The 27,615-nt window shown below is 37.0% G+C and overlaps 1 protein-coding gene across 1 annotated transcript in view; it reads left to right on the forward strand.

The window, feature by feature from the left end:
• The first annotated feature begins 1,081 nt into the window (after positions 1 to 1,081).
• slc24a4a (solute carrier family 24 member 4a) overlaps positions 1,082 to 27,615 on the forward strand; it is a 36,742-nt gene continuing 10,208 nt past the window's right edge. The window contains exons 1-8 of the mRNA XM_052580525.1: positions 1,082 to 1,745; positions 7,110 to 7,220; positions 21,861 to 21,937; positions 22,232 to 22,306; positions 24,511 to 24,595; positions 24,687 to 24,790; positions 25,652 to 25,726; positions 27,560 to 27,585. Coding sequence (XP_052436485.1) covers positions 1,589 to 1,745; positions 7,110 to 7,220; positions 21,861 to 21,937; positions 22,232 to 22,306; positions 24,511 to 24,595; positions 24,687 to 24,790; positions 25,652 to 25,726; positions 27,560 to 27,585 — 710 coding nt within the window. The 5' untranslated portion in view covers positions 1,082 to 1,588. The remainder of the gene's footprint in view (positions 1,746 to 7,109; positions 7,221 to 21,860; positions 21,938 to 22,231; positions 22,307 to 24,510; positions 24,596 to 24,686; positions 24,791 to 25,651; positions 25,727 to 27,559; positions 27,586 to 27,615) is intronic.

A 27,615-nucleotide genomic window follows, 5' to 3' on the forward strand; every position in this document is an offset into this window, starting at 1 on the left:
ATTTGATCGAATTGTCCGAAAGAACCGGTTCACTTGAGCACCTGCTCCTTTGCCCCTTAAGTGCCCTTTTGTCAAAACTAAATTTCCTCAATTTTTTTTTTGTAATAACATAAACTTTTGTGAATGCCTGCCCACGCCCAATCATAATATTAGTACAATTTATTAATAATAATTTAGCCGTAAATACAATGACCAACATGATGACCGTTCACCTGACTACGACCTCATCCAACCGGGAAGATTCCTCATGCTGCACGCGCATTTTTTAATTGCTAGAGGATATTTTCAACATCGTGGCAACTGGTAAGTGGTGTTTCATTCTCAGCGAAGTGATTTTGGTGTTTATTTACTTATTATTATTTTACAAGAACGATGTGATGTGAGAACATGCAGATACATTGTTTATATTGCTGTGTGTAGCCTGTAGTGTAGAAGTAACACTAGCGTGCTGTTTGAGGGAGAAAAGTTTCACAGGCATCGAGGGGTCTGGTCTTTTTTATGTTATTTGAATAAACTTTTATTATATTACAGTACTTATTTATTTTTAACACGTAAAAATAATTATCACAACACTGGTAAGGCTTATTCAGATTTTCTCATTCTCTGAATTATCATTATAAAAATAAAAACAATTCAGATTTTAAATGTGATGCAAATATTTTTTCTACAATAGCAACAGTGTTTACAACAGCAAGACCACTTTAGCCTGTAAACTCAATAATATCTATCTGGAAATAAATGTAAAAATATCAATGTCAATAAAAATGCATAATATACCTGACATGAAAGTGCAGTGTGAAGGATATGAATAACAAATGTAGCCTGTCATTTGTTTACATTGCGAAGGTGTTTTTGTTGTTTAGTAGCAGAAATATGCAGTTATTAGCCATGTCCACTGTATTTTTTGTTGGTTTTCATGAGACCCCCCTTGAAAAGACCAGGACCCCCCCATTGCCCCCCCAATCAAAATTGTCTGGAGCCGCCACTGTTCCCAAGGATTGTAGTAGTAGTGTCTAGTCTAGTCAGTGTAGGAGGCTCAGTGTGCATACAGTACGTCATCAGTGTCACGTGAAGGCGCGTAACAGTCTCTCACATGTAGAAGTCACAGCAGCTGCATGAGTGGGAGATCATGAAACCTCAACTTCTTGAGAGGAATTGAGCGTACACGTCATGGATCCTAAAGACGTTTACTGACAGGGCTGCTTATATATTTCAATAAATAACAGGACACCTAGGTCCCCCTGTATAATTCATATTTCAAAGAGAATATGGTTTATCACCAGACAAGTCTGAAGCCCGCCTGCACACCGTCCAAAATACGTGCAGTGATTAATATCAGCTGAATATAATTAGCGTTTTTTTTTCTCGCAACAGGACACGCGGGCTGCTTTAATAACACAACATCAGCACGAGCGCGTGGAGGAGGCACCTGGGACTGAAGCGCTCTCCTCTCGCACACAGACGGGATCGGCGCGCGCTGGACATGAGGAGGACCTCATCCCGAGCCTGATTTCCTGCGGTCCCGGCCATCTGTGTGCCTTCAATCACACCGAGATCCACTCACAAAAAGGCCCAGCCGCAGACGACCATGGAGCTGGAGCAGAGCTGCAGTATAGCCAAAAAGAGCATCATTACCAAAATGTTTAAAGTTCGCAAAAGGAGAGAGATGCTGTTCGTGCAGGTGTGCTTCATCAGCAGCTTCTTGTTCTTGGCTTGGTGTATGTCGGCGTTACTCACAAAAACAGGTGAGTGACTGACTGTGCCTGTACTGTATGTATTCTTGGGGCTACACATATATACATAACGTGTGTCGTTATCGTATATTCCAATGCGCCGAAAAGGCAGCAGTACATACATTTGTCTTTTTTTGGGACGTCAGATGTTGAATTATTTACTGTAGTGTGAATATAGTCTGGTCTAAGTGGGGAGAACATCTCTTTTCTCGGGATTCACATGAGTAAATGCACAAGAAGGGTTGACAGCATCTTAACAACGTCTGTTATTCTTTGGCTATTTAGTGGGGAGATGTGGCTTGGCATGGTTACACGTTGTAGCCTACAGTATATAAAGGCGCATTATTGTATGTAAACAATGAAACAAACAAACAAACTATGATTTCAATCTATGATTTTTATGTCCAAAATATTTCACTGACAGTCCCTGGTTGTGTTTGTGTAGCGGTACGATAAAAACTGAATGCACCGTTACGTTGTATCCGACGGTTAACGTCAGCTGTTTATTTAAAGCTGTGGAAAACGTAGGCGGAGTCAAACGTTTAAATGGGCGTGTCGAGATTCTGAAGGGCGGAGTCAATAAAGCCACAGGCAGATCAAGATGATTTATGATTTAATTACTTTACAGAGAATTCATATCATTATAACATCATTATTCAATGAAGAACTAACTTGACCTTGAAGTTCATTTTTAAGCATGAAGGGTTGTATTGCAAATATATTTGTGTATTTTTGAGAATGTACTAAATTCTCATGTTAGTATTATTAGTCTTGCATAGAAAGACCTTCCGACTGATGGCCAAGGACTGCCTTCTGACTGAAGAAGCAAACGATCACAGTTTGTTTTGTTTATCATGTTTAGGGGCATGAAAATGTAAAGCTGATATCAGTACAATAACAGAACGGCATGTAAAATCTTTGATGTTCAGGCTATGCCATGAATTTCACATGCCTTTGAAAATCCAGCATCTAGTTGTTCCTGATAAGCATTGATTGTCACATGACCGCTTTCTTCTATGAGAAGTTTGGCATCATGATAGTTTTGTTTCCAGGTGGACTGTTAAAGAATGTGACGCATACTCACGGAAATCCTGTAGAATTTAACCATTCAGATGCGGACTTTGAAACTCCTGAAGTGTTTTAGGTTTTGTGTGCCACATGCATCAGACGTTAAGTAAATGGTCTGTGGACTTGACATCCAAGGCTGAGACGATGTTGACATTTTGTGACACTTGAAGTATGTTCTAACAACAATTGAAAATTTACTCGATTGTCGTTAAACTTTTTTTTTTTTTTTTTTTTTTTTTTTTTTAAACCGTTTTCACTCAGAAATTGCAAGCCAATTTCTCAATTAATTACAAAGAAACAAGTACCACACTTAACGTAGAAAGACTGAAATAGTTTTTTCTTTTTCTTCTATCTTTTGAAGTTTTGAAATTGAAGAAGCAACAGATAATTTCTTCTGTTTTATAATGTACATCTGAGTGTAATGGATTATCAAAATAAGATACAATTTCCGGGAGATACCACTGCTCCCCAGCTCACTTCAAAAGTGTGTTGAGATTTGAATCTTGAATAGTTAGTTAACATCTCTGTGCTCCATGGAAGAAATAAGGTCACTCAAGTTTGGAACAACAACAAAGATTTAAAAATAAAACTGGAGTTATGTGCAGAGCTCTGAGACCCCCACTGATCATTAGCCGGCAGACAGTTTGATGTTTTCTTTATGTCTCCACATGAGTACTGTGAAAGGGTATTTGAGGGAAGGTAGTATTAAGAATTGGATTAAAAAATGACGTCTGTAAGATGGAGGGTATAACCGGCTCATGTGTAATTTAAATATGTAAATAAAAAGCATCCTAGAGGACACAGGAAATTGAATCAGTGCCAGGTGAAGAGCCACACAGACAGCACAGTATCCAAAATATGATATATACCTTAATAGACCAACAGAGGCTCAATGGGGGGGGGGGGGGAAATACCTGTGATGCTAGAAAATATTACTCTTCTACTTGCACTTTCAAATTGATATTTCCATTGAATTGCATTAAAAGGGTCATGAAAAGCCTTTTTTATCATTTTTGTGGTCCAATTATACTTTTTTTTTTTTTATCAAGTTTTTTTTTTTTTACTAGGGATGCATGATAAATATCGACCGATAATTAATGCGCATCTCGTCAGTAGCCAGTAAAATTTAACACTGATTAGAGAACCGGCTTTACTGACGAGATGCGCATTAATATTTGGCCGATATTTATCGCGCACCCCAAATTTTACATCAAAAAACATCATGCGCTACATGCACGAATTGGTGGGCGGGGCTAAACAGGCAGTGATGTAGAAGCAGGGGTTGGTCTTCTGTGGAGGCGGTGTTTAGCCACACCATTGCCACAACAAAGTGGCACATTCCTAAAACCTGTAATTTTGCCCAACATATAGAGCTGGTTATGTGATGCAAGCATCAAAATGTATAAACTTGCAAATCATGCACTATGGTAAGTGTTTGAGGTCATAACATAGTACTGCATAGAAAAAGTTCAGTATTTAAGTATTTCTAATCTACCCCTGTAATCGTAACTTGTAAAAAAGGAATAACAGTTGTCGTTTTACTGCCACTGGTGTTCATTTCTGTTGACTACAGTTTCCAGCTGAAATGACAACCCATTGAGCCTAGTTGGTTATAAATGGAGCACATATCAAACCGCTGTGGTACAAGCAAATTCTCAGACACATATGAGCTCTCATTACAAGAGATTTTGCATCGCCCTTTTCCACTTACTCTTATTGTCTACAAAGTGTACAGCATGCCTGCCTGGCTGAGCGATACTAGTGGGTGCGGTTGAGTTTAATTACGCCAAAATTACAAGCGGCTTAAGGGATTACCTGCACATGATATTGTAATGATGAGGATGCTGAATATGTGCTTTCTGCTTAATGGCTCTACGGATGCTGGCATATCTGATAAGCCTGTCAGGAGTCCATCTGGTGTGCACTCCTGCTGTGATTACAGAACATCACACCTAATATGGACCAGCTTCCCAAATCTCATTCCTGTTCTTCTGCACCTTCTCATTATCCTCCATCGATAAATATAGGGAAGTTAGTACAAGTTGAAAATGCTGCTTAATGAACTTTTTTTTATTTTTTTTATTGCTGTTGAGTTCATTATTCTGTCCTCCTGTGACACTTCATTACACAACTTTTCTTTTTTTCTTCCTCTCATAAGCTGTAAGTGGGTCATTCTGTTCTTGATTTAGGAGCAGTTGGAATATTTTTGACAGGTTTTGCTGCAGATGTTCTCAGTTTGTGGAATTTCTTTTCCTGTCACTGTCTGGCTACTTGTAATGTTGGGAATATTTAAAAGATATAGTGTGCATTAAAAGAATAGATCACATGAAATTTTAATTGTCATCACCCTTATCTTGTTTTATAACTATTTTTTTTTTTATATGATTCCCATCATATAAGTGGGTACTAAGGATGGAAATTGTTTGGAAGTTAACGGTGTTGTTTCTTAAATTCCAAAAATGAATGGAGTAAAAAAAATCAAGGTGACTGGTCTTGACTACAGTACAGTATATTTTAACATTAATAATACTGGGCAAATGTGTATATATATATTGGGCCCTATATTAAATATATGGCCCACAATAAACCAATCATAGTTTAATCTCCCCTTTAAAAGCCAGTTGCACTTGCGCCATGGTAGAATGTATTTTTTTATTTAAAAAAATGTTTGTGTGCTGCTGCGCTTCCCTGTGTGTGTGTGTGTGTAATGAGCGAAGTGTTCACGCGGTGTGCACTTGCCTATAGGTGCATATTATTAAAGAGCTTTTTAAATAACAAAGAAAAAAATATTGCGCCAGACTTTAAACCAGGTTTGAGTTGGGCTATGGCGCAGTCTATTTTCAGTTCCTCAAAATAGCAGTGCGTCAACAATGCACCTGAACACGCCTCTTTTTTTTCCCTTTTCTTTTTTTTTTTACCAGCATGCCCATGGGCGCAAGGCTAGATTATTGGATATTAAACTGGGAAAGAAAATATTTTGACATTTCAAAAACGACCTATTTTACACTTTAACACCTGAGCTGCATGTCTTTAACTAGTCATGAACCACTAATTCAACCACTCATCAAACCATTTTACCCAGTAAGTTAGTCACTGGAGTGATTTAAAAGTGATCGTCTGAGAGTCAGTTTTGGATAGATTTATTAAAAAGTTTGTGAACCAGACTACACTGGTCATTATTTGTTGTTGCGTGTAAAGACATTATAGGCATCAGCTTAGTCTGTTTATTGTTTTGTAGTATTTAGTGCACCCTTGTCTTTTGCAAGGTAATGTTAATGTGAAGAGCTCAAAATTCAGCTAAAACAATGTGTTTTCTGGAAAAACTGTCTGCAGAGTTGAACGTCATGAATTGAACTGAATCATGACTACAGTTACCTAGTCATTCTAATGGTTGCTTTCATGTTGTACGAGGAAAAAAGTAACCTCATACATTCTTTGTCAGAATTTATTTTTTAATTTTTTTATAATTTGAACAAACACAATGTGTTCAGTGAGTAACAGATGTAATGCCAACTGTCAAATAAATATGCTCCACTAAATATGTGCAATAGTTTCAGAACAAGATAAATGTGTCTTTTTTTGGGGGGGGGGGGGGGGTCCACACTCCATATCCTCATGAAAATATTATATGCTGAAATCGACTGCTGAAGCATAGAAATGCAGGAAAAAACATGAGACATAAAATCCTAATTCAAGCTCTGGCTGTTAGGACCGTATGCATGATTGAATCTTCACACCATTTTCTTTATGATTTTCTCAAAATAAATAACCCCTGTGGTGCTGCTAACCACATGGGAACAGTGATTAAAATGGAAAGCCATGCAGATCAAGGCCACAGCATCACACACTGACCCAAAGCCTGACCGACAACTAATGTAGTTAATTAGCTCGAAGTTGAAATCTATTCCATGATTATGAGTATTTGGATAGTTGACATGAAATGTAATGTAAGATGACATGCTAAAAGTATAAAACCATTTTAAACCATAGTTTTTTTTTTTTTCTGCAGTCCATGTAAGCTCCACAAACTCAGCATACCCAAGCCATTTGACAGAATGAGTCCACAGAATAGATCATTAAAATGAATATTATAAATTCCCTTGTCATCTGAGGTGTAACATAAGATTATGTATTAAATTGTTGGGAATATGTATGTCTCTCTCATTAAATTATTTATTCGCTAAAAGACAGTAATTAAACCGATCTGTGCTGGTTACGTAGAGATCCGGGTAAGCGGATTCACAACAGCTTTGGCGCCTACGCTCTGAATTTGTACATTTTAATTTATGTGTTTATCTTTATTCACAGGTCATGGGCTGGTGCTTCAGGAGGGGTTTGATGTTCCCAGAGATCACCTGGGCCGGAGACTTATGGCCACAGTGGGAGACAATGAGACCGAGAAGAACTGCACAGAACCAGGTAATTCATACATTACACCATAATGAGTGATCACTTGTCTAAGGATCAGTGCTGGGAAGGTAACTTCAGTCAATGTAATTTGTAAAATAAACACATTTTTTGTGAAAATATTCAGATGTAACCTGTAGTTTAATTGCCCTTTTTTCCTGAGTAACTGTAACCGATTAGTTACTTTTATTTTATTATTTTGAAATTATGTAATGCTGTTACATGTAACTAGTTACTCTCCCAGCACTGCTTAGGATGAACTTCATACTGCGAAAAGACATCACAATGCAGGGCATACCAAATGTAAAGAATTCCCAGGTACCCTAGGCGGTTGTAAATTTATTGAAAAACCTCCAGCATGGTTTGCTGCTACTGCTATATAGTGATTCTTAATGTAAGAATGATCATTAAGAAAGGAAATGAAGGAAAAGAATGTTGCTTGGTGATTTTTGCTTTGGAGCCTTCAGAAAACTTTACCTTAATTTTAACTCGACTCGTATATCATTTTGAAGATCTTTAACTGAGAATGTAAAAATAAAAATAACTCCTTTTTTGGCTCATTTCTCATCTCCTCCCCAAAATCACCATATATGGAGCTTACAACGCCTATTTTTACTAGGCATAACCTCATCTTCATATAATTTCTACGCGAATTCCCATGCACGTGACCTCATGTTTAACACCGAGACAGTAGGGAAATAGTATCCCTGCTGTGTTTTAGAATAAATACATGAAAATATCCATAAAAACAAAATGGTTTCGAATAGTTCTCAGATATTTTAGAAGATCTCATTCTTTTACACTCGCCAAATAGAATTTCGTTGATTTTATCAAATTAAATGTACTGTATGCAGTTTTGCTGATTTGGCGCATCACTGACAAAGTATTGTAATAAGGAAACATACAAATCTTACCATTTTCTCCTAGTTATGTCTAGTTATTATATATAGTGTAGAGTTTTTCATAATGTTGTAGAGATGACTTTACAAGACATTAACAGCTCCGTGCAGCTGTATTTGTACAGCAATCCAGCGGTGTCTGCCATAATATCACAGTAAGTGCGCATCATCGATCATTGTTCTCGCTAAAATATTTCTCATGACATGTGGTCTGTAGTTTAGTTTAAATATTAATTATTGCGCACCTATAGCACCCTCGCTTTAATAAAAATAACTTGTCACAGGAAAATTGTTTAATGAAATTTATGCAGTTATGTTGCTTGTAAAAATAACGTAATTTCAGTGTTAATCTCTCTTAATGCGAGTGGAATATTTCATGTAAATGTGTATATCAAAATGAAAACAGTTTAACTCGCTGTTTACTAACTTAATTTTCTCACTCCATGAAAAAGTTTGGACGCATGGTTTATAATGTCCATACGGTGTGTACATATTTACGCAAACTTTATTTTTTATAAATCCCAATATGTGCGTTAAAAATTGCATACTTTAACCACTAGCTTTAAAAAACAAAGTGAAAACTATCCACAAATAACATTCATAACACAAATAACATAAATGTGTTTGTCACAGGCATGATTGTGTTCAACCAGTTCTTCTAATGACTTATGATATATTTCTGGCTTTTGATATCTGGCTGAATATTAAATTTTGTGAAGATTAGGCTCAATATTCACTACTCACTCAAAACAGATGGCCCACTAAGCCACTGCACACAGAAAATCTACTGACTGCTTTGGGAACCTGTTCCATTGATTGTCATCTGACTATTTATTCGAAAGTTTTTATTTTATTTATTTATTTTCTTAGAAATCAAATTGATCCCATATAATGTAATTTCAGTGTCTTTGATTTATTGTCTATTGGTCCACAATTTTTGAAAATTCTTCTTACTTCACAATATCATTCCCTTTCATCCATTGACACTGATATTGACCAGACAATGCTGATAAAGACCTCAATCTGCACAAAATGTAATAGATTCATGAAAATGTCAATGGAATGGAGCTCAGTCCTGCCAGCATATTGAAATGAATTGTTCCAACAGTAAATTAAGCTGCTTTGACTGGAAATTGTTATCGCTCTTATCCCTCTAGGCAGCTTTGTGGAAAGACAAAAGGGAAGATTTGTGATTATGAGAGAAATTGATATGTGGCTTTGCCTTGTGCATTCTATAAATGGAAGCAGGAAGGCTATTTTTAGACACTGTCCCCTCGACATCCCTGTGACCATTGGAGATGCTGAGGAAGATGAGGCCAGATCTTTGGAAGGATCTTGGGAGTCTTGGGAGTCTTGGGGGTGCCTGAGGGCTTTCTCATTAAACGGCTCTTATTTGCCGAATGCTGCAGTTTGGTGCTCGTGACCCTGTTTGCACTGCGATGTGAGATTATAGAAGGTTTCGGGTGTTGTGTGTCTTTTAGAGTCGTGAGCGGAGGAAGTTTGTCATCGTGGGCTGATGGAATCTGCCTTTTCTATTTGCTCGTGATCCATAATGAATGTTTCAGTGTCTCAGGGAGTGTGGAACAACACCCCTGTCAGGCAGATTTGCTCAGCGGTATGCCACGTGCCATCGTCAAGCGCTGACATCGTGGATCTTAGCCTTGCTTCTCCCAGCCAGAATGTGAGTGAGCAGTGATCTGAGGTCTTTGCCAGCTACATGAGCGAGAAGGGAGAAGAAAGATGAGATCTGTCCATCTCTGTCAGCAGCCCTCCGAGCTGAAGGTCAGGTGGAGGTCACATCGACTGTCACAACTGTGAAACATTTGCTCATGAATTTAAATCACGCTGCATGTGGGAGTTTGTGGAGGGCGCTTCTTTCTCACTGTTATAATGTTATTTATTATTTTTAAGAATTTAAGCTGTTAGCCATTACAAAATTAATTCAGACGTAACTGTTGAATTAGTTGCCCCTTTTTTTTTGCAAAACTTGCAAAACTAATATACCCTTGGTTCATTGTAATCAGCGATGGAGTAGTACAGTGGCAGCACATCATCTTGGTGTGTCAAATGTATTAAAAAAAAAAAATAGCAAGTGGGCGCTTTGCATGACAACTGCTTATAAAGCTAAATATACCGCTTGACTTGAATAATTCAGCTGCTACATTATCAGCTTCCTCCTTATGGGATGGCCTGAGAACATGGAAAATAAAATGCTTTATAAAATATGAAAAACTAAAAGTTCTTCTTGGATTTTACTATTTTTAAAACTCATAAATATTCAGTATGGAAGCACGTTAGTGCCACGGTTCAGAAAAAAATATGAATTCTTTAAGTCATAATGAGAATTTCTCATAATTATGACTTAGTATCTCATAATAATGAGAAACTTTCTCGAAATCGTGATTTAAGCCATGCCATGCATAACACAAGAGTGATGGCACGACAGCAAAATGTTGGTTAAAACCATGCAGGAACACTGCAAAGTGTCTAATCTGTCATTTTAAATAATTAAGATAAATTATCTGCATGTAGTCTTGTTAATTTGTAGCACTTACCAAATTACTCTATAGTTCATGACTTCAAACACTTCTGCAGTTAAGAAACCCAGGCATTTTATGAAGAAATGAAAGCCATTACACAAACTTTTATTTATCAGCTGTCCCTTTCATGCATACAATGTTCATACAGCAAGCCATCTCATTTCAAAAGCACAAAGCATCAATGTTCATTACCATGGTAAACTCTTGGTCTTCAGCATACTGCTTCTTGCAGGACAAACATTTGACATGAAAAGCTTAATGTGGCATGCAGTACAAAGCTAGATTTAACCAAATTCAGTACACAATGATCATGCATACTATATACAGGCATTCAGGTGGACCAAAAGTATGAATACAACAACCCAAAACAATAAAGCTTATGCATTTTCTATATTTTTTTTCTATATGATGTAGGGGTGGGCTATATTTCTATTTAAAATATTGAGATTTTTTTTTTTAAACACGATATGGAATTCGACATATTGTATATATCGATATATTGTTTATATTTAATTCGATTCCGCCACTTTGCTTATTTGCCTTCTGTTTGCTGTGCTCGCTCCCGCCTCCTTGATTTTCTCCCCCCTCCCCTCACGTGTACAGAACTAGTCTCAAAAAAAAAAATCGGACAACTGGCTCCGTTATATGGAGAAACTTCGGTTTTAAGAACAATGATTTCTGCGACGCAGAAAACGCGGACGGAATCGCGGAATCCAGTCATAAAAACGGAATTTACATTTTAACGTGGAATGTCATGGAATGTCAAATTTTGTATTAATTAATTAAAAGGCCATTGCACTTAAATCAAATCGCGATATGGACTAATATCTGCAAATATTAAGCCGGAAAAGTCTATTTAAATATGAATCCTGCATGTTCTGCATGTCTGTGTTAATGAATGGTAGAGCCATGACGTAGACGCTAAGCGCCCGAATTTAGGAGTGTAGTTTAGGTTAGGGAAATCGAACACTGAGACACGGGATGCTATTCGCTCAGTTGTGGAGAGTGTTTGTTTCACATTTTGAATGGAGGTGAAGTTGTGGCCCGAGTCTGGACCTGTCTGCTGCTTTTGACACTGTTAATCACCAGATTCTCTTGTCCACCCTCAGAAAGATGGGCATCTCTGGAACTGCTCTCCTGTGGGTTAAGTCCTACCTCTCTGACAGATCCTTCAGTGTGTCTTGGAGGGGTGATGTTTCAAAGTCACACCACCTTGCTACTGGGGTTCCTCAAGGCTCAGTACTTGGACCACTTCTCTTCTCCATCTACATGACATCTTTAGGATCTGTCATTCAGAAGCATGGCTTTTCTTATCACTGCTATGCTGATGACACCCAACTCTACTTCTCATTCCAGCCAGATGACCCGACAGTAGCTGCTCGCATTTCAGCCTGTCTGAGTGACATTTCTAGCTGGATGAATGACCATCACCTTCAGCTTAACCTTACAAAGACTGAACTCCTGGTGATTCCAGCTAACCCATTGATTCATCACAACTTCTCTATACAGCTGGGCCCGTCCACCATAACTCCTTCGAGGACAGCCAGAAACCTAGGTGTTGTGATGGATCATCAATTAAGCTTCACTGACCACATTGCTACAACGACCCGGTCCTGCAGGTTTGCCTTATACAACATTAGGAAGATTAGACCCTTCCTGTCAGAGCAAGCAACCCAACTTCTTGTCCAAGCTCTTGTTCTCTCCAGACTAGACTATTGTAATGCTCTCCTGGCGGGCCTTCCTACATGTACTGTCAAGCCTCTGCAAATGATCCAGAATGCAGCAGCGAGGGTTGTCTTCAATGAGCCAAAAAAAGCTCATGTTACTCCTCTCCTCATCAGGTTACACTGGCTACCAGTAGCCGCTCGCATCAAATTCAAGGTACTGATGCTTGCCTACAAGACGACCACTGGCACGGCACCAACTTACCTAAACTCACTGGTTAAATCCTATGTGCCCTCCAGAAGTTTGCGCTCTGCAAGTGAACAACGCCTTGTGGTGCCATCCCAAAGAAATTCAAAATCACTCTCACGGACCTTTTCCTGGACTGTGCCCAGCTGGTGGAATGACCTCCCAATCCCAATTCGTACAGCTGAGTCTTTACTAATTTTCAAGAAACGTCTGAAGACTCATCTTTTTCGCCTGCACTTAACCTACTAACACCAGTACTTTTCATTTTCTTGTCTTTGTTCATTTAATTAAAAAAAAAAAAAAAAAATCCTGGCTATGCGTTCTATACTAGACTAACTGAGACTTGTCATGGCACTTGTATACTGTTGTTGTTCTCTCCTGTTGACCTGACTGCTTCTATTGTTCTCATTTGTAAGTCGCTTTGGATAAAAGTGTCTGCTAAATGATTAAATGATTAAATGTCCCGACAGGTTTTGGGAGAAGTTAAATTTATCAACTGTTCCCGATCGTCCGCAAGAAACTAATGAGTATTTCGCTCAATGGTTTTGTTTTTGCAGCATTCCTGTGTTTACAGTGGAAGTTCGAGGCGGCTGAGCCGGCGAATAACACGCATCATAACCAAACGTTATGTGATTGGCTTCCAGATAACCAATTATTTTAAATTTCATACAAGCGCCCCCCATGAGAAAGAAAACCCTCGTCAATTATGCCCTTCCAGACTCTGTCTACAAAGCAAAGCAAAGTAGCAGAGTTTGTTATTACCAGGCTAGCAGGAAAGAGCTTTGATACAGTAGATATTAAACCATCTCTTATAAGACAGCAATAATGATCATGTAATAACTATAGTGATAACATAATAAAACAATAATGATCATGTGTCTTTCTGTAAATCCTGTGTAGAATTATGCTTTGTTTGTAAACGAGTCTTTATTAAAATGAAGTGAACAAAAGACAATTTTCTTACTGACGTGATCTGGAACTTCATTTAAAAATAAAGCTCATCCACTCTTTCCCAATTTTAGGATCCGAAGAAAGGCAATGCAAAGACTGTTTATACAAGTTGGCACTGCACATTATCTTGTCTTTGTTGTCATCTTTATCAATTAGATTTTACGTAGACCTGTTTTCGCCTCTCTTGTTGTTCACACTGCATGTGTGAATCTTTGGTTGGGGCTAAACAGGAGGTGATGTAGAATTGCTGGGTGGGGCTGAACAGGTAGCAATGTGGAAGCAGTCTTCGATCTTCTGCTGAGGCGGTGTTGTTTAGTCACACTATTACAACATAAAGTGCACATTCCACAACATACCGTTTTGGCAGATTGGCTTCAATAGAAGCCATTTAACACTAACAAGAAAAATGATTTCTGAAACTTACAGAATGTTTTTATTGTACAATGACCTCTTGTATATCAAAAGATCAAGGGAATTTTGATTTCTCAGTTCATGACCCAATTTTTTGTTATTTTAACTTAATTTAGTGCTTCCGTTTTTTTTTTTTTTTTTTTTTTTTTTTTTTTTTTGACGTGGCATGCATAATATAGCATTTTTAGTCATTCTTGCAGATCTGTGGGAATGGGGTTCATTTTGTTTTTGCTTTTAGTGCATTGTTTTCATGTAAATATACCTTATTAATTCTGTAATATCTTTCTGGAAATAAAGGTATTTTTTCCATTCTCTAAAAATCAAACCTCCTGAGAAGGAAAATGTCTAGTTAACGTTTATTTATTGCAGGTTTCGTCTTCCTGTGGTGTAACTGCTGATATTTCTGTATAGCTCTTAGATTCAGTTGAGCCCCAGCCCAGATTTCCTGTGGCTTATTTATTTCCAAAATGCATCAGAGCAGCAGTCAAACAGAATCTTATGTTTTCCTTAAACCATTGTTCATCCCTTGATGTAGACCTCAACACAGTGCCCACACATACTGTAACTATAGCTCTAACAGAATGAAGGGGAGTAATGAGTTAATTGATGCAGCTTCTCTTCAGAGGTATAGCATTTGCCATCAGATTGTTATTTAATCAAGATATTGTGCAAAGCAGCATCCATAAATTGTATTGCAGAGGAAGACATTTTTAATTTGACACAATATGGGTTGTTCTGACCAATAATAAACCACTTAGAGACAGGTGGCCTACCTGATCGACATTAAAAAGCAACCAACCAGAGTTTCTTGTTTTATATGATGTCTAGAGGCAGGTAAATGTGAAATCGATGGTGCTATAATAATCAGCTAATGTGCAAAGTGGTGTCGAATTCAAGATACAACAATATCTGTGAAAGCTTACACAGAAAACACTTTAGCAATCTGTTTAAAATGTTTTGCAGCTTTGTGGTCAGAAATTTCATAATTTATAAGTAATAAGTAGCAATTATTTCTTTAAACAGTCCTCACCATAGAAAAACATGTTTACTTGCTGCTAATTCCTTCTGAAATATCTTTCAAATCTTTTTTTTTTTTTTTTTTTTTTTTGCCATTCACCTTCTACACTTTGGTGAATACAGCAATTAGTTCTTCCTCTAAAACACTTGCAGCAGCCTGAGAACTTGTAAACACCTCTTCCTAGCAGACTGATTAAAATCAAGTACACACTGACTCTTGGAATTTGCATAGCAGTCAACCAATCAAATTGGAGCTGGCCAGATCCTGCCTTTATTATTTGTTGTTGTTGTTGTATGCATCAGATGGTCCCTAATAGGTCCGTCCACGTACTTGAATGTAACTGAAGCTGAGACTATTGGGGAGGTTGTCATCAGTTCTGTTTTTGCTAAACAAGATGTTCCTTCATTGTCATGAGTAGACAGGCTGGTATTCGGTAATATGATAATATCACTGTAAAGAAAATACATGATATTGTTCTTGTGGGCACTTCTAAATACTGTGAATAATTATACATGACAAATTATTCCGAATTTAGGATGCATTTTAAAAATACTTTTCCCATCAACTGGTCAAAATGCACAACACTGCTGCTTGAGAGACGCGTGTGCACTCTGATGTAAACAAGTATACATGAGAATCACATGGGGGAACACGTGAGAGACGCTCTGAATGAACGCACATTCACTCTCTGACAGCAGATGGTGCTAACCTGCAGAAAATGCAGCCGTTACCCTTGAAACCCCATAAATGAAGCAGCTGCACTACTTTCTCAAATTTATTTAAATGGATTTAAATATCCATTAGGATTTGTGGATTTTCTATGGTGTTCAGCCACACACCAAATACTTAAATATTTAGAATTAATGGGCTATTCATTTTCAAAAAACTTATTTTAAGATATTGTTTGAAAGTGTTCTGATTCTTTTTTCGTTTACACTTTACATTAGGGCTTAATTAGTTAAGTCATAAACTGCCAATGAAATTCTTCTGAACATTCATTAATCTTAGGTATTCCAATATTTAATAACACTGTTAAAATTGAAAGTTGCAACTGTTTAATGAGCTAACATGAACTAAGACTTGTATTATTATTTTATTTTTTTATGAAGATTAATAACTTGTAATAGTTATTAATAAATTGTAATAGCAAATGTAGCTATTGTAAATGTTAATGCATTAGTTGAAGGTTAACTAATGAGGTCTTATTGTTAAGTGATACCTATTGATCTTTTATAGTTCTTTTGCACTTTAATCTGTGTAAAACGTTTAACTTGATATATTTTTCTGTATTGCTTTATTGTATTTAAATATTCAGGTTTTTTGTTTTGTTTTTTCTAGAAAAGGTTATTCAACCTGTTATACTGTATTATGACCACTTTCAGTATTGTGATTTGTACCGTGAGAAGCATGAGCAATTTATCGCAACATGAAAATTTGATACCGGCATATTCTTAGTCATGACCCTTAATTTTCATGTAAAGAGCTTTTAACTTTTGACATCTGGCTGGCGCTACAGAGCCCCAAATACCACAACAGCCAGGCACAAGGACAGTTTCTTCCCTCAAGCAATCTACCTTATGAACAGTTAAATGTTCCCCATATTATGCAAAAAGCAATGACATGAAACCACTAATAAAAATGCTGAAACGGCACAATTCAGTTAGCATGCAAGATTAAATTTTTAAGCTCTAAAGAAGCTATATTTTAGCAGGTTTTGTACTAGAAGAATCTCACTGAACAGGCGTTCACATCTGCAAACAAGCAGGTGCTTTTAGACCGGGCCTCCATTATGTTTGTGCTTCTCAGAAGCTGCTCAAATCAATAAGTAATCTGAAAGAGAGAGAGTGCTCAGACAGTCTGGTTTGGATGCCAGCTTGCGGACTGAAATTTGAATAAGCAGAATGCTCCCGTGCCTGAAGAGGGGTTATTTTAAGAACTTTCATTTTTTACAGACTGAAACAGATTGATCGACCCATTTGTAAGGGGGGGCGGAGGTAGAATGTCATGGGCTGGGTGCTTTGTGTGTGCACTTTTAAGATGTGACATAACTGCAAGCTCAGGCACTGACAAATAGGTTAATACACTATTCAACAGCTTTACAGTTTTGTAGCATATCTCATAAAACAAAAACAAAAAACATAATATTGTTACAGGGGGAGGCTTGTCGATTAGAGATGGTGCTGGAGGCGGCATTGTATTTGATCCAGTATTAACGGTGCTTTTTCCAGATTGCTGCTGTATATGAACTACGCAGTTTATACTGTACCATAAAAGACTTGTCACTAAATAGTTACATTTAAATCCTTACAATGCCTTGACTAGTGTAATTCTGCTCTCAAATCAAACTGTAAACTAGGCTCTGGGTTGTATTAACTGGTAAAAGCCACACACAAACCTTAATTCATGCTAAATAATGTAATGTACTACATTTATGGACCATAAGGATGTAAATTTGACAACGCATAGTAGGCCTATGCATTATGTCATTCTGAACACACCCACATTTTTTAATTAAGATTAACTTTTTTTTACTAAAGGTGCGTGCACACCAAAAGCGAATTGAATTACTTGCATAACCGGATTACATACAAGTCAATGCATTGTTGCAAATAATTGCAAATTTGTGCCAGACAGTGCAAATGACGCGAATTGGGCAATGTGATTGCCAGGAACGTGCAACGTTTGCCTCGATCACATCTTCCACACAAGTTGAAAAATGTAAACTCATAGGAAACTCGCATGACACGTTGTTGTGCAAACCAATCAGTGAAGAGCTTATTGACACGTCTGATTTTACATGTCTGGTTGTATCAGAAAATTGAGATTATTATTATTATGGGTTTTATTTGTACAAGTGACGCAAAAAAAAACATGCTGCGAGTAAGTGAGTAGCGAATATTCACTTAACTTTTGGTGTGTACACCATGAAAAGCTACACTGACACACACACACACACACATCTAAGCTCAGCTCAGTATATCCAACTGTGAGGCGCTGATCCTGCCATGCATGTTCACATCAGGATAGACACTGATGGATAAGGTCATTAGATGACAAAGCACTTACTGTCTCACTCTACCTGAGATGCTTGTCCACAGTAGTCAAGAGGATACAAACCCAAAAGTATATACTGTACATACATGCTTGTACGTATGTAGTTCACCATTTGGTTTGGAGACCTCGACTAAGCCTTCACCTGAAGGTACTGTCATGATGCCCACAGAGACAGAGAGAGTTTGTTTTTAATGGTACCATCATTAATAATTGATACAGTGAGCTGGAGCTCCTAAGGACTTTTTAATGGATTTACCTGCAAGCGATTGCCATGTTTCTCACAAGTGCATCAACCTGGAGAAAAACAACCTCCAGTGTCAACAAACAGCAGATCCTGCAGAATGTGAAGTCCCATCCTGCAGAAGCAGCATCTCTGGAAAACCGTGTCATGCATATTGGCTAATATTTAATCATATTTGCTCATGTTTATATACATGTTTTCTGTAAATCTCATTTGTTCTTGTGGGTTTAGCAAACATGGTTACACTTCCATGTGTACAGTATTTGATGAGATTTATGTATGTATGTTGATTAATGTTTATATATAAATAAAGCCCTAAATTCAATTTGTTTTTCATATAAAATTAGTATGCCGCTTCACATGACTTGGATTGAACAAGTTGATGTTCATATGGCAGAAATGTACGGTAAAAATCAATCCGTTAGTTAATGTCATGTAATCAAACAGACGGTGAACACCATTAACAGCAATGATTATTTGTTGTGATCAAACTTGAAGCAAGATTTGGTAGTTTTGTATGTTGTCTCAGGTGTTTGGTCATCTCAGGTATTTGTAAGGGCTGGATCAAGACTGAAGCTTGTGTAATTCCTATCCTGTGGCAGAAACCGAGAAGCTAATCGAGAGAAATTAGCTTAGCTGCTGTTCCAACTAAGCAAAGAAAATGATGTGTTCAACCCAAGCAAAATAATAAAAATGTGCATTTGATCAGATGTATCTGAAGTACAAGGTTATGAGTGAAGTGAATTGACGTGACATTCAACCAAGTATGGTGATCCATACTCAGAATTCGTGCTCTGCACCCTTCAGATAACAGCGCTGGAATGGTGGTGGTTGTGATGATAAAACATCAAGCCACAATTGGCGTCATTTATAACCGATTGCCTTTTTAACGGGAAGAGATATTAGTGCCATAAGTGTTTTAATGAGCTCTTCAGACTGAAAAATGAGTTTGCAGTAGAAGATTTTTAAGCAGGTTTTGATGCTTTTAAACAGCAGATGCTTTCGTCAGTATTGTTTGTGCTGAAGGACAGTAATATGGGCAGAAAGGGTCCCATACAATATAATTCATACAAATATATTCGGCACAAAATGAGATTGCAGAGAAACTTTTAGTAGCTAAAAGTAAATTAAGTATTCGTTTTTGTTGTTTTTCCCATTAATAAAAAGATTGTATCCTTAGCTAGCTCCACACTGGAGAGCTGTGTTATATCAGAAAATCAAGTTTAGTCTAACTGAAATTGACACTTTTTCATGTTTAATAATGTAAAGCTGCTTGATTTTTAAGGCTTTTGCATAAAGTACTAAATAAATAAACGTGATGTGACTGGACTTTACTGGAGGACTGAACTGCAGAGCTCGTGCAAACATCCACATCGCTATAATCGGATGCTCTTTCAAATCTTTTGCTCACTCACTGTATTTTTGATTGTACAGTAGGGTAATTTTGTCGCAGTAGCACTTTTATTATTCCTTAATTAAAATTAAAATATTAGTAATAAAATAAAGAAACGCTAATGATAGCACAAATAAAATATAACGATAGGCCTAAAAATGGCGTTTTCATTTTTTTTCATTTAGGTCGAACAGTAGGGATGTACAATTTTTTTTTAATGTTATTATCCAAATAATGATTAGTCCTAGAAAGCTATTATCAGAACACGTGAGCATAACAAAGTGGTTAGCAGATCAATGAATGAGAGGGCAGCGCTTCCAGAGTTGCAAACCGAAACAATACTGTACTACATGGATGTTTCCTGTCGGCTCAGTTTTTTTGAGTGGACTTTGCTGTATCGATGAACATGAACGGTAGAGTCCTGTATTTCCCAACTTTTTTACACCCCTCTGGCCGGGCTTCGGGCCAGTTTTTTACAACAGATGCGGGTCGGGCCTCAGGCCTGTTTTAAGCTTCTCCTTTTTATATTTTAGACATTCATCAATTAGTGATAAAAAGAGCGTCAAGAGCGGCTGGACTGCGTTTAGTGTCTCGCAGCAGCATGTATCGATGGTGCATGCCGACAGTGCAGCTGAGCAGCTCTGTGTTGAAATGCACGCAATAGACTTAAGCTAGCTGCAAAGCACCAGCAAAAGTAATTACCATGAATGTCAGGGGGAAATAGTAAGGAGATATTTGAATTATTTACTAATAAACTGTTTTCTGAATCTGTCACAAGGATGAAGTTGCCGATTCTGACCATCCCCTCAGACGTGCCTTTTAGACATACATTTCCATTTTACGGATTATGATTATAATGAAAGAGTTTTAGTTTTTGATTTATTGTTCATTTAGTAGTAATGTAAAGCTTTCTATAGATATGTTTATCATGTCTGTGAGGCGTGTATTCATGTATTCACTGAGTTTCAGTTCATTTTTGTGAAGCGCTCCTGTTCAAGACGAAATGACAGAAGCTTGCGCATTGTGTGATTTATAAAAACATGTTTTGTTGATATTTTGTGTACACAAATCAAAGTAGACCCATTACAGTTTTGAATGATGTATTACGGTTACCTTTTGTGAACAAAAATGACCATGTATTCACTGAAATAAAATGCAAGTGATCACGTTGGCATCTCCATTTCCTGCAAAGTGCACTTCAGCTTCCACTCTCTGTGCAAACTATGGGATATAGCGCACATTTATCTAGGTTTAATGTTTAAACATTGTTATATGCTTGAACTGTTTTATATCTATAGATTTTTTTTTAGGCAGAGCTAATGATTTGAGATTGCTAAATTGATCAAACATCATCAAACATTGTCACTGTCTGTTGCTGGCCACTTTGTTGTTTACTTAAAAAAAAAAAAATAATAATAATAATAATATTTAATGAACAAAAAATGCTCCAAACGTTTTTCTAAATGAACTAAAAAAAAGAAACTAAATAGAATAACATAATATATAATAATATAATTTTAATAATTTTAATAATAATTTTAACCGTAAACCCCTGTTGTGCAGTTGAACTGCTTCAAGAACCTCGCTAATAAGAAATATCATGTAGCTTTTCAGCTGCAAAATTATTTTGATAAATTCACGGGGCAGCACTGACAACTTTTTTTTGTTACTGTGAGTGATTTTAATCGACTGTCTGACAGTCATTGAGGAAGTTGCATCAAAACTATGCTATTTTTCTAGAATCTGTTGAATATAGTTGAAATGGGCTGCACAAATCTACATGACTTTAACCTATTCAAACTCACCCAGAGCCCAGGATACCAGGTCTAGAGAGTGAAATGTCCCACTAGAAAAGCGCCTTACTGGAAACACCTCTGAATTGTCTTTTTAGGCTACAGTATACAGACTACATACTATCATGCATTAGTGATTTTCTTTCCTATAACTAAATATTCATGGCTGGAATGAATGTCAGTGTGTGAAATAATAATGTAGTCCTATGCTCTGGTGACCATGCGTACTACATATACAATGTGTTTTTTCCTGCATTATGGTGAAGTCGCTTGTCCCTTGGGTGTGATTTATATTCTGCTGCCCACACACTCCAATCGTTCCTTGGAATCTCATGCTGGTGTGGTTTTATTGGCTGTACCATCAGGTTTTTATCTGGATAATTTTTATGGAAAGTGACAACTTGCGCCAAAGTGACTTTTTCTTTCTCATTTTCAATGCAGCAATCCACGAGTTTCCCGAGGATATATTCACCAACAGACAGCGTACTCAAGGAGCTGTACTTCTACACATATTTGCGGTAGGAGAACGTTGTGTGCGCACGTCAATCAACGTCTAGCCTTGCTCACCAGTTGACCTTGTCATCCAGGATAAATGGTGCTTGTCTGAGAATTTATGACAATTATAAATAGTTTGTCAGCTCTCGTCATCATTTATGTCTGGTTACGAGTTTGCCATTGGGCTCACGGTGCTGAAAGCACCCTGTCAACAACTGCTTATAGAACAGAAAACCATTTAGACATGCAACTTGAATTATTTCTGCATGTTAAGCCCATTATGGTGCATCTCATTCTTGTCTATCTTCTCATTTCAGGCTCTATATATGTTTCTGGCCCTTGCTATTGTCTGTGATGACTACTTTGTGACCTCTCTAGAGAAGATCTGTGAGGTGAGAATAAATTTGCTGTGGCAACGATGAGCTTCCAGTTCCCAGAATCACTTGAACCTATTCTTCTAAACCCTTTTCTAACAGCTTCCTGTTATGCTGGATATTAGGTCTTCTAATACCTTATTAGAGATAGGTGTAGGTAAGGGTGGTTGGTTTGAGGTTTTTCTTTTTAGTTTTAATATTATTTTAAATAGGACATGTCTTTGAGAAGGTTTTAACATGCTGACAGCCTGCTATGCTTTAGCCATCAAAGCACTCTTTGTAATAAGACTTTTACAATAAACTTCAAGACAAATTACTGTCCGACTTCAGATCATCTGCTATGGGTAATGTTTTTATGCATAATCCTTATTAAAATAGAGGAGACTGATAGTGGATAGTAGTTTTTACCAATACCGATAGCTAGGTTGGTCCACACTGGTTGATACCAATTAGTCAACCTATATTTTTTAAAATTAATACTAAATGAAAACTAAAATGGCCAATGGTTCAACGCACCAAATGGTTCACCCAATTCGTTGGATTAAGAAATGAAATGCCGGTGTGGGTTGCTTGGTGATGAACAGTTTTGATTGGTCTTTATATTTTAATTGGCAAAATTGAGCACAACAGACAACCATTGTTTCTAAAATAACACAATATTAACTTCTTAGTGAACTGTTGTAAGATGAGTAACACATTTGCACTAGTGTGATATTGCACTTAGCCTACAGCTCGTGTGATATTTCTTAATCTCAATGGGGTGTTTTGCCCAATATCTTGAATTTTAGGGTCATTTTATATCCATCCATCAAGCAGTAAGTTGTTGCACTGCCTCATATTAGTCATCAGTCGACTGTATGAAATGGCAGATGATCCACATAGGTCTGGGGCAGGGCAAGTGCGTCAAATGCGTTAAACGCGTCATTCTTCTCCATAATTTATCTTCTTAACGCGTTAAATTACCAGCCCTAATATATATGTAAGTTACACACTAGGCAAAAGCACAGATCTGCATCTAGAAGAAGTCACACACCAGATACGTCATGTTCAATTCAAGCAGCGGTCTAAATATGTTTATTTAATCACCAAACGGAGTTTGCTTCAAGGATGAACAATGTGGCATAAATGAATTTTGAAGTTTGGGGTTAAGAAAAACAGGGTAAAGGGAAAGAGAAAGTACGATCTGTATTACAACTCTCTATATGAAGCATACAGACTCTATTAGAGCCACAGAAAGAGCACAATACAGGGTGAAGTCATTATGTACATTAACAATGATTTGGGACAAATATAATGTAATTTAATGGAAAACTATGTGAATGGTACTCTGTTCTGCAGCAGGATTTTCTGTCAGCTGCATTTAAATGCACTTTTGAAGTTTCCCGCCCTGTGCAGCGTGCAGTGTCACGTCAAAACAAACAGCACGTGTTGTTGGGGATTTCCAACAAGGCCACTCTCGTACTGTATAATGGCAGCAGACCCTTCTCAGCCACTCCAGCAATAGACGCAAACCGGAAAACTATGGGAATGGATTTTTGCTGATAACTGATAGTTCCTCCAATCAACTATCAGTGCCAATGAATCTGCAAAACTGATGAATCGGTCGACCTCTACTTGAAAATTCATAATTGAAGGTTATAGTTATTACTTTCATATTGTTTGAAACCTCCTTAATTTTTTTTTTTGAATAGTTTTTATGCAAATGTTTTAATTGTAGTGAAAGTGACTAGCTCCATTAAGGCATATACCACTGTCATTCAAATGTTTGGAGTAAGCATGTGTTTTTTTTTTTGTTGTTGGAAAGAAATTAATGATTTTATAAAAGTTATAATAATAATAATAATAATAATTAAAACTAAATTATTCAAATTGATAGTAAAGACTGACATTTGTTACTAAATCAAAAAAAAAAAATCTATTTCCACTATTCATAAAAGATTCCTGAAAAAAAAGTTTACACAACTGATGTAAACAGATCTTTTTTTGAGCAGCAAATACAATTATTTGAGCAGCATATATAAAACCAAAATCTTCATGCTATCTTTTCCAGTTCTTGGTGTAAAAAGTAATGACTAAAATAATTGTGAACTGGTCCTTTAAGACTGCTAGTCATTCAATCAGCCCAAATACAGTTTTTCACATCTCTGGCGTCTATTTAGACCATTTAATTATAGCCTCCGCACATCCTGTGTGTGATCCTGTATGTTGCTCCTTTCCATCAGAAACTGCACCTGAGTGAAGATGTAGCAGGAGCGACCTTCATGGCAGCTGGAAGCTCTGCCCCCGAGCTGTTTGCCTCTATAATTGGTAAGCAACACATTCAGGTGCTTGTATGTGGATTTATTAGTTGTGTGTCAACAGATGCTGTGGATCAGGACACTCTTGCTTCGTTTTGCAGGTGTGTTCATAACACATGGAGATGTTGGGGTGGGTACCATAGTGGGCTCAGCTGTGTTCAACATCCTGTGTATCATCGGTGTGTGTGGGATATTTGCGGGGCAGGTGAGAATCTCTCTGAGCTCTGTATACACCTCTCTTCCTTTGAAGCTGTTCCCACTTTTGACCTTTTTCATGTTTCAATCTGAACATTGCAATACGAAAATTTATGTACTGGATTTTTTTTCACTTCTTACATTCATTTCAAACAATGGCTTATTTTTAAATATTCCATTAAAAAAAGTAAAAGTTCTACCACATTAAAAATAGGCATTACAGGCAAATACTTTGGTAACTGAAATGAGAAATGCCTTTTTAAAGGGGTCACATGACGAGATTTCAAGTTTTCAAGATTTCAAGTGTGGTGTCGTTGCCACGTTTATGTTTACGTGTCATTATAATCTGTATTTATGCCCTTACTGGATGAAATAAATGGCTCGTTTCTAATGGGTTTTTATTGTTTTTGTCTTGTAGCGGCGGTGTTCTGACAAGGACACACATCACAGTATGTTAAGGGGCGTAACATTTCCGTCACACTCCTTCGGCCAATCACAATGCACTGGATAGCTGGCCAATCAGAGCACATCTCGCTTTTCAGACCGATGAGCTTTGTAAAAATGTACGCGTTTCAGAAAGGCGTAGAGAAGCGACAATAATGTACAGTATGTGGAAAATGTGTTCTTTTAACCTTAAACCGCATAAACACATTTCATTACACCAAATACACACAATGTTCTTTTTAGCAACATCATATGACCCCTTTAAAAGCACACTTCTGTGATATTTTTGTCTCTTTTTTTTTTTCTTTTTTTTTTGTGGCTTATGGCATGACTTGAGGGTACAGTAAACATGATTAATTTATCAACGCAATAAATAGTTTGCTTTTGTTGATTTTCTGAATATAAAGATCTTCTCTTTTCCCACTAGGTTGTTTTTCTCACCAAGTATGCTGTGTTCAGAGACTCCATCTACTACATTTTATCTGTGGTCGCCCTTATTGTAGTAAGTGTCATTAATCTAGTGTGTTTTGGTAACTAAGTGGCGAAATAAAGTAGGTTCTAGAGGTAAAAATCCCATTAAATTTCTCCACCAAGAAACTGATAATTTGCAATAAAAAAAACTTTCAAAAAGGTGGACTATGAGTTTTGAGAATGTTATACAATGGTTTAGAAGCTTTTATAAAGAAAAGTCAGTAAAGCCTGTAGAAATTGCTGTCATTATGGAGTAGAGTATTTATAAATGGGCCAGTAACCACAAGAACACCCCAGCAACCATGTCAAAAGATCCCACTTCAGTATTCTTCAATATGCTTCTGATGTTTGTTTGTTTTTTTATTTAATTAATCAGTTACTTTATTGGTTTGCATTGTAGTTTCAGATTTGATTGAAGTTTTTGCTGTGCCCTTATAAAATACTTAAAAGGATAGTTCACCCAAAAATGAAAATTGTCATTAATTACTCAGCCTCATGTCATTTTTAAACCTGTAAGACTTTCATTTATCTTCAGAACACATATTTTTGATGAAATCTAAGAGATTTCTGACCCAACAGCAATGCAACCCAGAAAGGAAGTAAGAACATCATTCAAATAGTCCACGGTGACATCAGTGCTTCAACCCTTTCTTATCTTCCGTGTCAGTCTTCACATATGTTCACAAGAGTACCACAACAGGGTACAGGAGCTGGCGTTCTGAAGAAGAACCAGATCCACTGCGCCTTGTTTGCAAGTAGAGGAAGATGCACACATATGTTGTGGTTCCCTTGTGAACGGGGGCCGAAGACTGACACACAGGAGAAGAAATTTGTTTTCTTTGCGCACAAAAAGTATTTTCATAGCTTCATTAAATTAAGGTTGAAGCACTGATTTTACATGGACTATTTTAACAATGTCAGAACTACCTTTCTGGGCCTTGAGTGTGACACGTGCACTGCTGTCTGTGCAGGGTCAGAAAGCTCTCGGACTTCACTAAGAATATCTTTGTGTTCTGAAGATGAATGAAGGTCTCACAGGTTTGGAACGACGTAATGTAATTAATGACAGAATTTTCAGTTTTGAGTGAACTATCCCTTTAAGTACACAAATATAAAGACTGCTTGTATTTTTGTCTGTCTTTTAAAAAAACGACAACAAAAAACGTTTGTTCATAATGGGGCCCATTGGTTTGGTTCAAGTCTTTATTAAACACCTTTTTCTTTAACCTGTTAAATGTCACCCCGTCCCGTATACTGGACGCCTACGTTGACTATACTATATTACAATTAAATCTAATCTAATCTTGACAAACTATATATTGTTGGAAAGGTCTAAGACTCCCAAATATATATTTTACCGATATTTTTTGTTAAAAATTATGTAGTAAAAGTAATAGATGAATTTATGACGAGTGCACCCTCAGAAATCGACATTACAAAAGGAGTTTTGACCTTTGTTTAAAAATAAGACTTCCTCGTTGCCTTTTTCTCTATCACATTTAAGAAATCATCAGAAGTTACATATCACTCGAAAACATAAAATCTCAAAATTCATCCTTTAAAACCCATTTTAAAATCAGACATTGCATTACCATGTAAATGGCACATCAAAATCATGTTACAAAATGTTTTTGGTCATGAATTATAAAAATGTAGGTTTGTATCATGCACATTCAAGTCTATCTTAAAAAACGTGAGTGACAGTTAACAGGTAAAAAAAAACGCAAAATCCCCTTTTTAAAGCAAATCATGAAGAAAATACTGGCTTTTCACTGTTGAGCTCTATAGAGCATGTAATTAAGACATGCACTGAAAATCTGCTGTCACTCCATGAATATTTACACACTCTGAACTTTTCTTTCAGTTTATTTATGATGATAAGATTTTGTGGTAAGTGAACTTCTGAGTATATTTTATTCT

This window comes from Carassius gibelio, chromosome B17 (genome assembly GCF_023724105.1).
Source record: "Carassius gibelio isolate Cgi1373 ecotype wild population from Czech Republic chromosome B17, carGib1.2-hapl.c, whole genome shotgun sequence".
Classification (NCBI taxonomy): domain Eukaryota; kingdom Metazoa; phylum Chordata; class Actinopteri; order Cypriniformes; family Cyprinidae; genus Carassius; species Carassius gibelio.